The 11,935-nt window shown below is 57.1% G+C and overlaps 3 protein-coding genes and 3 non-coding genes across 6 annotated transcripts; 3 read left to right on the plus strand and 3 right to left on the minus strand.

The window, feature by feature from the left end:
• Positions 1-8: 8 nt before the first annotated feature.
• Positions 9-3,251, minus strand: RNF151 (ring finger protein 151). The gene is given in 4 exon segments (XM_031934485.1): positions 9-500; positions 1,101-1,197; positions 1,504-1,649; positions 3,219-3,251. Coding segments are annotated over 4 exon segments (768 nt in total).
• Positions 3,252-3,734: 483 nt separating this feature from the next.
• LOC111524178 lies at positions 3,735-3,861 on the minus strand. Its single transcript, XR_002725717.1, has one exon. It is a non-coding gene; the product is annotated as a small nucleolar RNA ACA64 (small nucleolar RNA).
• A 303-nt stretch (positions 3,862-4,164) lies between these two features.
• RPS2 (ribosomal protein S2) lies at positions 4,165-6,912 on the plus strand. The gene is made up of 6 exons (XM_023189131.2): positions 4,165-4,538; positions 4,622-4,711; positions 5,713-5,820; positions 6,061-6,234; positions 6,314-6,473; positions 6,700-6,912. The coding sequence occupies exons 1-6, from the start codon at positions 4,362-4,364 to the stop codon at positions 6,870-6,872; spliced, it is 882 nt and encodes a 293-aa protein (XP_023044899.1). The 5' UTR covers positions 4,165-4,361; the 3' UTR covers positions 6,873-6,912.
• LOC111524174 lies at positions 5,863-5,996 on the plus strand. Its single transcript, XR_002725714.1, has one exon. It is a non-coding gene; the product is annotated as a small nucleolar RNA SNORA64/SNORA10 family (small nucleolar RNA).
• Positions 6,504-6,636, plus strand: LOC111524175. The gene has a single exon (XR_002725715.1). It is a non-coding gene; the product is annotated as a small nucleolar RNA SNORA64/SNORA10 family (small nucleolar RNA).
• A 78-nt stretch (positions 6,913-6,990) lies between the features above and the next one.
• Positions 6,991-9,825, minus strand: NDUFB10 (NADH:ubiquinone oxidoreductase subunit B10). Its single transcript, XM_023189132.1, has 4 exons — positions 9,557-9,825; positions 7,645-7,783; positions 7,316-7,455; positions 6,991-7,167 (listed from the first exon to the last, which is right to left on the minus strand). Exons 1-4 carry the CDS (start codon positions 9,702-9,704, stop codon positions 7,058-7,060), a joined length of 537 nt encoding a protein of 178 aa, XP_023044900.1. The 5' UTR covers positions 9,705-9,825; the 3' UTR covers positions 6,991-7,057.
• Positions 9,826-11,935: the final 2,110 nt, after the last annotated feature.

Genomic DNA, 11,935 nt, shown 5'->3' on the forward strand with positions numbered 1-11,935 from the left:
TTATTGACCTATTTACAAGGTATGTTGGCCCTAGGCTCCCCCACCCCCTCAGCCCCAGCGTTGCCTTATGGGGCGACCTTGGCCTTCTCCTGTGAGGTGCCCTCCAGCAGAGCGGTGTCTTCCTCCAAGAAGTTGCTGAGCTCCGCTAGCTCTCGGCGAACGACGCTGGTGGCTCGGTACAGCCAGCGCACGCGCCGCAGAAGGCACACCAGCAGGGTCCGACTGCGCTCCTGGCGCGCGCTCCAGGCATTGTGCAGCTCCCGGTAGCAGTTGTGGCGAGCGCGCTTGACCGGGTCCAGGGTGGCCCCGCAGCCCAGGGGGCAGCGCTGCTGGGATCCTTGCTGGCAGTGCTGCCGGTGCTCTGCCAGGGCCCCACGCGGCACCCGCGAGGTGCAGCCCTCGTTGGGGCAGGCCATTAGCTCGAAGGGGCATGAGTCCTGGTGCCCCTTGCGATGGGCCAGGGGGCACGTCACTATGCAGCCAGCGTTGGCGTTCTTGCACTGAGGGTGAAGGAGAACACGTGTGAAGAAATCAGGCGGGACACCCCCAGAACCCCCCACCCCTGGCTTTCCATTCACCAGGAACCAGGGAACCGGGAGCCTCCCACACTTTTCTGACTTGGGTGAGTGGGTGGAGAGATCACTGGGGCAAATGCTTGGAAGTGGGAAAAAGCTAGAAGTTCCAGGAGAAGGGCGAGGCCTGAGGCTTGGGGAACTGGAAGGTACACAGTTGGGTTGGTCTGGTGAGTGATGTGGATGCCAGGCTTTCCTTTTTAACCTCAGTTTACCCATCTGTAAAACTAGGGGGCTGGAGAGTAGTGGCCAGCACACCAGGCACTAGAGCCTCTGAAAATCCTCTGTGAGTCCTCTAAAATCTCCATTTTACAGCTGAGACCCCTGGGCTTGAAAAAGTTAGGTGACTTGCTTAAAGTCACAGCAAAGCAGTAGAGCCACGATTCAAACTCAGCCACGTCTGGTCCTCCCAAGGCTGCACTTGTTTATGTCTGAAGATAGGATTCTCCTGCCCCCTCTCCTGGCCCTGCCCCACCCCTACTAGGGTGGGAAGGGTCCAGGGTTGGGGGAGTGGCTACTTTGAGCTACCTTGACTTCCAGGCGGCCAATGATTTTCCGGAGTTTATTCACGCGGACGATCTTTTTCCTTTTCACCTCTTTCCTACAGCACGGACAGGTCTTTTGTCTGGAAGGAGGCACGAGTAGGGGTGAGTGTTGGGAATGGGAAGGGAGCCCTGGTCAAGCTCTCACTCAGTGACCCAGGTGGTCCTTTCATCAGCTGAAGAGGGCATCAGGGCATATTACAGGGCGCTCTCAGCTCCGAGGCTGGGGCCGGGGTCTGCACACGCCACTGAGTGAGGGTATACACATTTTAGTTTAGGGGGATTCCGTGGCTGAGTCTTTTGGCTGACTTTCCCCTCTGTTCTGGGCCACAGCAATTGCCCCCAGTCTCACTCCTACCCCCCCCAACCCCTTGGGTACCCGGTGGCACCTGGCTAGCCACTGGAGGATGCACTTTTTGCAGAAGATGTGGCTGCATGGCAACCTTGCTGGCCTCTTGAGAACCCCATGGCAGACGGAGCACACAAAGTTGCTGTCAGGAGGGCTGGCGAAGAGGTTGAGATCATACCCGCCTCTCTGCAAAGGCCAGGTGTCAGGACCTGGCTGGGACAGTGATCCAGTCCCTGGTCCACATACCCAGCAACAGCCTAGCAAGCTTTGGGCGGGGAGGTGGGCCACAGAACTTCAAGTACAGGGGCTGGCTCAGCACCCACTTTGAGGGGGCAGCTGTAGGGGTTAGGGCCCCCCACCCCAGGACTACTAATCCCTGGTTGGAGACGGGGGCCTTAGCCTGGAATCAGACCTAGCCAGAGCCTTCCAGGTTTCATTGTACCATATGGGGGCCTGTGACCCATTGCCCACCCTTTCCAAGTGCAGTGGGGTCGATCCCTGAACAACTCGGCAGGTTTCTGGAGTTGGGCACACATCTAAGGGCTGGAGGCAAGAGGACCCCAGACTCACCATGATCTGTGTCTAGACAGCAGCTCCACAGGCCCCCAGAGCTCAGGAGCCTGCATTTCACAGTGGGTGTAGGTTGACATCACAATAGCATTGTCCAGCTCAAGCCAATCACAACCCTGGTTCAGGGCCCAGAGACCCTGTACAGCCCAGCCCTTGTTCCCTTCTGTAGAGAATCACAGGTAGCCGGGCGCAGTGGCTCACACCTGTAATCCCAGCAGTTTGGGAGGCCAAGGCAGGAGGATCACTTGAGCCCAGGAGACCAGTCTGGGCAACTCAGTGTGACCCCACCTCTTTTTTTTTTTTTTTTGAGACGGAGTCTCGCTCTGTCACCCAGGCTGGAGTGCAGTGACCGGATCTCAGCTCACTGCAAGCTCCGCCTCCCGGGTTTACGCCATTCTCCTGCCTCAGCCTCCCGCGTAGCTGGGACTACGGGCGCCCGCCACCTCGCCCAGCTAGTTTTTTTGTACTTTTTAGTAGAGATGGGGTTTCACCGTGTTAGCCAGGATGGTCTCAATCTCCTGACCTCATGATCCGCCCGTCTCGGCCTCCCAAAGTGCTGGGATTACAGGCTTGAGCCACCGCGGTCGGCCGACCCCACCTCTTTAAAAAGTCACAGGGCTAGGTGCACTGGCCCATGCCTGCAAGCCTAACACTTTGGGAGGCCGAGGCAGGCAGATCGGTTGAGGTCAGGAGTTCGAACCAGCCTGGTCAACATGGTGAAAACCTATCGCTACTAAAAATACAGACAAATTAGCCGAGCGTGGTGGCAGGTGCTTGTAGTCCTAGCTGCTTGGGAGGCTGAGGCATTATTGCTTGAAAGCGGGAGGCAGAAGCTGCAGTGAGCTGAGATGAACCAAGCTTCATGGAGCTGTTTCCCCCAGGCCAGGGCTTCAGTGGGATCCCAGGGATCGCCGCCCTCTTCTCTCCAGAGGGCTGCAGCTCCTAGGGCTCCTAGTGTTTCAGAGCTTTAGGCATTGACCCACTAGGGGTCTTCACTTAGGATCTGATACTCAGGGGCTAGCTCCAAGGCAGTGAGAACTAAACTCCTGGGTAACCTGCTGCCCCACAGCAGGGGGCCCAGCCTCCCAAACCAGGTGTCTGATCCACTCCAGCCTAGCACTACTGGGTCGCTGAGTTCATCTAGGCCTAGTTGATCAAATCCCTTAGAATCTCAGCTGGTCTCACAAGGAAGTCACTGGAAGCCTCTGAACTTCCCATCCTTGCGAGCGCTCTGCTGGCCCCACCTGGCGCCCTTTGGGCCAGGGCACTTTACCTGAGGCGCGCATGGCCACAAGACTGTTCCCAATCTGGCTCCACCACTTAAGTGTCGGACCTTTACATGTCACCTGCCAACCTCCCACATCCCATCCTTGTGTCCAACGCGGCGTTGGGATGGCCAGGAAAGACGAGGAGGCATCTCGCTAGGGTTCTCCCCGCCACAGCGTGAACAGATGCACTTGCCAGGCTGATAGGCGGGTCGGGACCCCAAGAACACCCGCACGCAATGAGTTAGGCAAACAGCTTTATTTGAAAGACGGGCAACAGCCGAGTCCCCCCGACCCCGCGGTCCTGGCGACGTCGGTCTCAGGCGTGGGAGGACCAGTGTCCTGCGGAGAGAAAACGGGGTTAGGGGTCGGCAGCCAGGGTCAGGAGTCAGGGGCCAGACCACGCGAGCGGCCACACCTGGGGGGAGGCCGCGGCGCCTGTCGGGGCCTGGGTTTCACCGCCGCACACGGAGCAGCGCGCGGTGAGCTGAGGCCCCCGGAGGCTCTGGGCGTCGAATCTCACCCGCGGTCACGGCCAAAGCCGGGGGTGATTTTCAACCAACGCCGGTCTCCAAGACCACCAGCGGGATACCGGTGGCGAACGCGGCACGACCTACCTGAGTGAATAGGGGAGCGCAAAAGACGCGCGGGCGGTTATAGCCGCTTTTCGGGTGGTGTAGATTCCCAGGCCGCGGCTGGGGCCGGACGCGCAGGAGCACGCCGAGCCCGGTGAGGGCGGCGCACCGCGGAGCCAATCACAGGTTGCCTTATGGGAGCTCGGCGCGCTCCCGCCCGGGGCGGGGCAGCGGAGGTCTCGCGGCGCTTGGTGTGGTATAAAACCTGCTTCCCAGCAGGCCTCGCTCTTTTTCTCCGAGAAAACACGTGAGTGGTCTAATATGCAGCTGCGGGTCTCGGCGCGGGCGGCTGGAATCCGCGGACATCGAGTCGGGTCTAGGCTCCCGAGTCCGCGCTCCTGGGCGGGAGCCCCTGTCTGGGTCTTGCGGGGGGCTGCTAGATGCCTACCCCGCACTGACTGCTCGGTTCTTGTCGTTTTCTCCAGCAAATGGCGGATGACGCCGGTGCAGCGGGGGGGCCCGGAGGCCCTGGTGGCCCTGGGATGGGGAACCGCGGTGGCTTCCGCGGAGGTTTCGGCAGTGGCATCCGGGGCCGCGGTCGCGGCCGTGGACGGGGTCGGGGCCGAGGCCGTGGAGCTCGCGGAGGCAAGGCCGAGGATAAGGAGGTAGGTTTCAGCTACGCGCGGGATCGGGCCCGTAGGCGGCGGCGGAGAGCGGCCCTGGTCACTCGCGCATTTTCTCCCTCTAGTGGATGCCGGTCACCAAGCTGGGCCGCTTGGTCAAGGACATGAAGATCAAGTCCCTGGAAGAGATCTACCTCTTCTCTCTGCCCATTAAGGTACGCGTCGGGCGTTGGGACGTTGAACAAGTGCGACCCCGGAGTGGTTTGGGCTGGGGTTGGATACTTGGCATCTGCCATTGACCCGCCTTGAAGGACCCGGCGTCTCGTTGGAGAGGTTGAGGTTGTGTTGCGGGCCGGCTGAGGAGAGGATTCCACTTGAGAGAGTTGGATGGATATACCTGAGCGAAGCGAGAGCCACGAAAGGCATTTCAGCGCATCTTCCCACGTTTCGCAGCGAATTCATGAAGAGCTGAGACAGAAGCAGCGCTCGGTTCATGCCGTCCGAGAGGACGATGCAGTTCAGGTTGTGGGAGGACACCGTAAGGGTTAGCAAACTTACAGTGCGCATGTACCGGACAGCTGTCATCCGCGTCCAGCTGGTGCAGTGGGGAAAGGCTAATGGCACGTTTGTCATGTGAGCGTTCGCTCTAGCAAGGTACGGTGTTCATGGCTAGGCCAAAGCTGGACAAAGCAAAAGGAAACCTGAGTGGAAAGCCACATCTCACCAAACGAGGAAAAGGGCAGATAGGAAGAAACGATTGAGATGCTGAAACATGCTAACCTTACAAGATTCCATTAACACTGCTGAAACGAAACAAAGGGGACAGATGGGGAATGCCAGGTGAGGGGGTTCATGACAAATTTTTTTTTGGCGGGGCAGAGTCTCGGCCTGTCACCCAGGCTGGTGCGATCTCGGCTCGCTGCAACCTTCGCCTCCCAGGTTCAAGCTCCTGCCTCAGCCTCCTGAATAGCTGGGTTTACAGGCGCCCGCCACCACTCCCGGCTAATTTTTTGTATGTTGAATAGAGATGGGGTTTCACCATGTGGGCCAGGCTGGTCTTTAAGTCCTGACCTCGTGATCTGCCCACCTCAGCTTCCCAAAGTGCTGGGATTACAGGTGTGAGCCACTGCCCCGCAGATGACTTTGGTTGTTGAATAGCATAATGGTGCTAAGTTTTTCGTTAATGCACTCCCCACAATTCTCTTGTTTGTTGCAGGAATCTGAGATCATTGACTTTTTCTTGGGGGCCTCTCTCAAAGACGAGGTTTTGAAGATTATGCCAGTGCAGAAGCAGACCCGTGCTGGCCAGCGCACCAGGTTCAAGGTACCTGGCTGTCCTGGAGTGGGCTGGGCTGGGCTTGTCAGGACTCTCTCGGCTCTGCGTAGTTGCACTTGGCTTCACCCGTGTGACTTTCGTAATGGGGAGAGAGAGAAAAGATCTCCTCAGGACCTCGGATGGGCCTTACTGTGGCCTCTCTTTCCTTGAGGGGCGCAACAGGCCCCTGGGCGGTGGGCGGTGATTGGGTGTAGGGCCACCAGTCGCCTCACACACATCTCTTCACAGGCGTTTGTTGCTATCGGGGACTACAATGGCCATGTCGGCCTGGGTGTTAAGTGCTCCAAGGAGGTGGCCACTGCCATCCGTGGGGCCATCATCCTGGCCAAACTCTCCATTGTCCCGGTGCGCAGAGGCTACTGGGGGAACAAGATCGGCAAGCCCCACACCGTCCCTTGCAAGGTAGGCTGGTGGCAGGTTATGGGCCTGCTGTGGGGTGGGCTCCCTTGGGCCCTTGTCTCCTGACTTCTTCCCTCACCAGGTGACTGGCCGCTGTGGCTCCGTGTTGGTGCGCCTCATCCCTGCACCCAGGGGCACTGGCATCGTCTCAGCGCCTGTGCCCAAGAAGCTGCTCATGATGGCTGGTATTGATGACTGCTACACCTCAGCCCGGGGTTGCACTGCCACCTTGGGCAACTTCGGTAGGTGGTCCACGCATGGGGCATAGCCATGGTCTCTCAGCTCCGCTTAACCACACGGGTCCGGTGTGTGCTTGGCGTGTTTTCAGGGAGGCAGAGAAAGGCTCTCCTAATGCACGACAGACCCGCCCAGAATGGCCTCTCTGTTCCTAGGAGTGCGACAATTTTTGGGTTGGGGGACTTGCCTCAAGCACACCACTGACCCTCCTGGGGTTCTTTTGTTTTGCAGCCAAGGCCACGTTTGATGCCATCTCTAAGACCTACAGCTACCTGACCCCTGACCTCTGGAAGGAGACTGTGTTTACCAAGTCTCCCTATCAGGAATTCACTGACCACCTTGTCAAGACCCACACCAGAGTCTCTGTGCAGCGGACCCAGGCTCCAGCTGTGGCTACAACATAGGCTTTTTATACAAGAAAAATAAAGTGAATTAAGCCTGTTACTATTTCCTGTGTCCTGCATGGTTAGTGGTGGTTTGAATCTGTGATGTGGGGCCAATAGATCACACCAGAAACACAGGCAGGTTGCAGGACTTTATTTAAGCAACAGTCATACAGAGCCACACAGCAGGTGCACCCACAGATGCCTCAGGAGGTGGCAGCGGCAGCCTCTTTTGCAGCTTTTCTCTCTTCCAGCATCCTCTCCTTCTGTTTGGCCAGGCACTTCCTGGCAGAATAGTGAGCCCCCAGGTCCTGATCTGAGAAAGCAATAGAAACAAGCTGGGAACCCAGGCCTCTGCTACATACAAAGGGGGCAAAGTCAAGTGGGCAGAAGTGAAGGGAGGGAGGAATCGCGATGGTTCTGGGCCCCAGGCCTCAGGAGGATGGGAGGGGGAGGTCACGCACAGCGGTCCTGGTAGGCCTTGGCCACCTGGGCGAACTGCTCCATTTCCTTGCTGCAGTTCTGCTTGTAGTTGTGTCCTTCCCTCTGCTGACAGGCCTTGAGTCGAGCCTGTATAATGTTGACAATTTCTTGGTCGACTTTGCTGGGGGAGAAAGGGAGCAAGAGAGGCTAATCACAAGGAATCCTTTCCCTGTACCCCGCGAGAATAATTGAAATCCAGAGCCCTGGGGTCACCCCTAAGATCTGGGCATGCTACTCTGTGGCATCCCAGGGACCGGTGGCCCAGCTGCGCATGCTGCAGATCTCCACACTCCCAGCGTGGCTCACGTACTAGTCCCTCCTCCACTGCATTTCGGCTTCATACATGCACATGACATCGTTTTCCTTGCACTCAGTGATGTCCGGCACACGGCGGTACTGCCGGTGGTAGTAGTAATACCTGTTCTTTGCGTGCTGCCGCTCTATAAATTCTGCAAAGACAAAACCACAGACTCAAAACACCTCATTGGTTTGGACAAGCTTTTAGCTTTCTAGTTCTCATAAGCCCCTTGGAGGGGAGGGAGAACTTCCTGAGTTCCAGCGTTTAGAAAACAGGCAATTTGGCCGGGCGCGGTGGCTCACGCCTGTAATCCAAGCACTTTGGGAGGCCGAGGCGGGCGGATCATGAGGTCGAGATGGAGACCATCCCGGCTAACACGGTGAAACCCCATCTCTACTAAAAAAAGTAAAAAAAATTAGCCGGGCATGGTGGTGGGTGCCTGTAGTCCCAGCTACTCAGGAGGCTGAGGCAGGAGAATGGCGTGAACCCGGGAGGTGGAACTAGCAGTGGGCCGAGATCGCATCACTGTGCTCCAGCCTGGGTGACAGAGCGAGACTCCATCTCAAAAACAAAAGAAAACCGGCAATTCGTCTCTCTATGAGGTGTGGCTGGCCAGGCCGGCCTGTGAAGGCCTAGGCTACAGCTGATGGAGAGCTCCAGTGTACCAGGCATCATCCTCAGAATTCCACATGCATTACCTTACTCTGTCCCCCACACAAGCCTACAGGCAGCTGCTTCGCACAGACAGCACTGACTGTGACGCGGCTCTGCCAGTGCACCTCCCCCAGCTGCACAGGGACCCCTGTGGAGTCCTGGGGGAGGACTGGGTGCGCAGAGGTTCCAACAGGGAGCCTCCAGCAAGCAGAACTTACCACCTGATGGCCTCAGCTTCCTCACTGGGAAATGAACAAGCTAAAAAGAGAGCTCGAACATCCCGACACATAGGACAGACATGTTCTAGGACTGCTACGAAAGAGAGGGAGCTGGGTCAGCTGTTGCACGGTTTCCAGATCCTTGGGGGTTTGATTTGCAGACATCATCCTTTTACAAGAGAACCACCAGAGTGTGCTATGCACCCCAAGTGTTCAAAAAGAACTGAACCAGGCTGGGTGCGGTGGCTCAGGCCTGTAATCCCAGCACTTTGGGGGGCCAAGGTGGGAGGATCACCTGAGGTCAGGAGTTCGAGACTAGCCTGACTGACATGGTGAAACCCCGTGTCTACTAAAAATATAAAAATTAGCTGGGTGTGGTGGTGGTGCACCTGTAATCCTAGCTATTGGGGAGGCTGAGGCAGGAGAATCTCTTGAACCCCGGATGGGGCAGAGGTTGCAGTGAGCCGAGATCGCACCACTGCATTCCAGTCTGGGCAACAGAGTGAGGCTGTCTCAGGGAAAGAAAAAAAAAAAAAAAAAGCTGAACCGGGCATTCTCCCGGTTCGTTTCAGAGATGGTGAATGTGGGCATCTCGGCCATCACCCTGACACTTGGTCATCTGGCAGAGAGACAGGTCTAACAACCCCCAGGATTCGGATGCTTCCCTGTGCAGACCACCCCTAACATTTGAGAGGCCTGAGGCCAGCGGTGCAGTGGAGGGGTTGCCGGGGCGGCGGGGGCGGAGAGCAGTGCGGGGTCCTGGAGCAGTGGGTGCTGGGTGCGGCAGGGAGGGAAGAGTCCTGGGAAGAAGCGGGGCGTCCTGGGGTGCAGGGGAGAGTAAGGGATCCTAGGAGGTGACGACCGGGGTGCAGTGGGAGGCCAAAGCAGGCGACGGAGCTCGGGGGTCTCCGGGGGTGGGGGTTTGTCCCCGGGGTGCAGCCGGGGGCGGTCTCAGGGAGACGGGACCCGGGGGCATTGGAGGATCCAGGCAGGGTGTGGAATCCAGGGGTCCCCAGAGGCCGGCGAGGGAGCCCCGGGCTGGGGCCTCGTACCTCTCACGAGGGTCACGGGTCGGTCCACGATTAGGTCGAATGCCTTCTCTATGTAGACGATGGGATTGGGCACCCAAGTCTGCGACGACAGCACCGGAGTGCGGCGCGGGGGCTGAGGGTACACATCCTTGTCCCAGCTGTCCGGCATGGCGGCTGGAGGCGCGAACTCCGCTCCTTGACGCTCTGCCCTTGCCTCTACCCCGGTCCGGGTCCCGCGGCCTAGGTCGCCAGCTACACAGGACGCCGAGGGCGGCTGCGTCTGTGCGCTGGCGGCCGCGAGGCACCATGGGACTTGTAGTTCCCAGACTCCGCCCGGCGCGTCCGGGACCCGCCCCGCGGCAGAGGCCTCTGTGCTTGGTCTCTGCCGAGCGCCTGCGCGATGCTGGTCACTGGTCTGGGAGCCTGGGAAGTAGCCGCGAATCGGACAGATCCCTGCTTACGGTGAAAGAAACAGACAATAGGCAACAGACATAAGGAATAGGAGGGAGTCATTTGGTTCCCACTGCCCGCCAGGCACTGTGCTGAGTGCAGCAGCGAAGAAGATAAACAGCCTGGCTGTGATGGAGAACACAGGCCGTTAGAGCATACACGACAAAGTCAACAAATAACACGCAATTCCAAACTCCCTACTCTTCCAGGAAGCTTTCCTGGATTGCCTAGCCCCTACAGAATTCTCTGGGCCCCGCTCTCTACCAGGACCCCTCTTGGACTGGCTGGTGCCAGTGAACTTGGGAGCCTGTCTGGGGGAGGGTAGGGGGCAGGCCAGGAGGCAGGGCTTGCCCTTAGGCGGCTCACAGGGAGAAGGCACCTACCCTGGGCACGGCGCCCTCTGGCCGGTTTTGATCGTTCCATCCTGGCCCTGAGCACTCTGGTGCTTCTAGGCAGCTCCACTGAGCAGGGCCCTGCTGGCCTCATCTGCAATCTCCACACCGAGCATGGCCCCTGGCTGGTATCCAGGGGGGACACTGGTCATGCCCTGTCCCGAGGCAGAAGCCAGCGACACAGAACCATCAATCCTACAGATCCACAGTCACAGAAACATTCGATCTTCACATTATGAACTTTTTTTTTTTTTTTTTTTGAGGCAGAGTCTCGCTCTGTCGCCCAGGCTGGAGTGCAGTGGCGTGATGTCGGCTCACTGCAAGCCCTGCCTCCCAGGTTCAAGTGATTCTCCTGCCTCAGCCTCCCGAGTAGCTGAAACTACAGACACACGCCACCATGCCCGGCTAATTTTTTGTATTTTTAGTAGAGACGGCGTTTCACCATGTTTCTGGTCTCAAATTCCTGACCTTAGATGATCTGCCCACCTCAGCCTCCCAAAGTTCTGGGATTACAGACATGAGCCAGCACTCCCAGCCAAACTCTTGGAAAGAAATACAAACCATGAGACCCAAACAATCTTGACATTTTAGTAGCCTCGAATCTTAGTATCTATTGATGTAAGAGTCACAGATCTTAGAGACATCGTAGGCCTGAAAAACTCTAAAATTCCACTGCTATAGAACTTTACAACCGGCCGGGCGGGGTGGCTCACGCCTGTAATCCCAGCACTTTGGGAGGCTGAGGCGGGTGGCTCACCTGAGGTCAGCAGTTTGAGACCAGCTTGTCCAATATGGTGAAACCCCATCTCTACTAAAAATACAAAAATCAGCCGGGCATGGTGGCATGTGCCTGTAATCCCAGGTACCAGGGGGGCTGAGACAGGAGGATCGCTTGCACCCAGGAGGCAGAGGTTGCAGTGAGCCGAGATTGTGCCATGAACTACAGCCTGGGCAACAGAGGAAGACTCTGTCTCAAAAAAAAAAAAAAAGAAAAAGAACTTTACAACCATAGCGTCTTTGAATTGAAAGAGATTTCGAGGGGTGCAGTGGCTCACATCTGTAATCCCAGAACTCTGGGAGGCCAAGGCAGGCAGATTGCTTGAGCTCGGGAGTTTGAGACCAGCCTGGGCAACATAATGAGATCCCTATTTCCATAAACAATACAAAAATTAGTGAGGCATGGTGGTAAGTACCTGTGGTCCCAGCTACTTGGGGGGATGAGGCAGGAGGATTGCTTGAGCTCAGGAGGTTGAGGCTGCAGTGAGCTATTACTGTGCCACTACACTTCAGCCTGGGCACCAGAGGAAACCCTGTCTCAAAAAAAAAAAAAAAAAAAAGAAAGTAAAATAAGAGATTTCAACCCCCTTTTCATTCAAAACTTAAGTTCAAAATTTAAATTTGGCCAGGTGCTGTGGTTTATGCCTATAATCTCAGCACTTTGAGAGGCTGAGGCAGAAGAACCACTTGAGGTCAGGAGTTTCAGACCAGCCTAGGCAATATGGTGAGATGCCTGCCTCCACAACAAAATACATTTTTTTTTTTTTTTTTTTTTTTTTTT

The sequence above is a fragment of the Piliocolobus tephrosceles genome, chromosome 17 (assembly GCF_002776525.5).
Source record: "Piliocolobus tephrosceles isolate RC106 chromosome 17, ASM277652v3, whole genome shotgun sequence".
NCBI lineage: Eukaryota > Metazoa > Chordata > Mammalia > Primates > Cercopithecidae > Piliocolobus > Piliocolobus tephrosceles.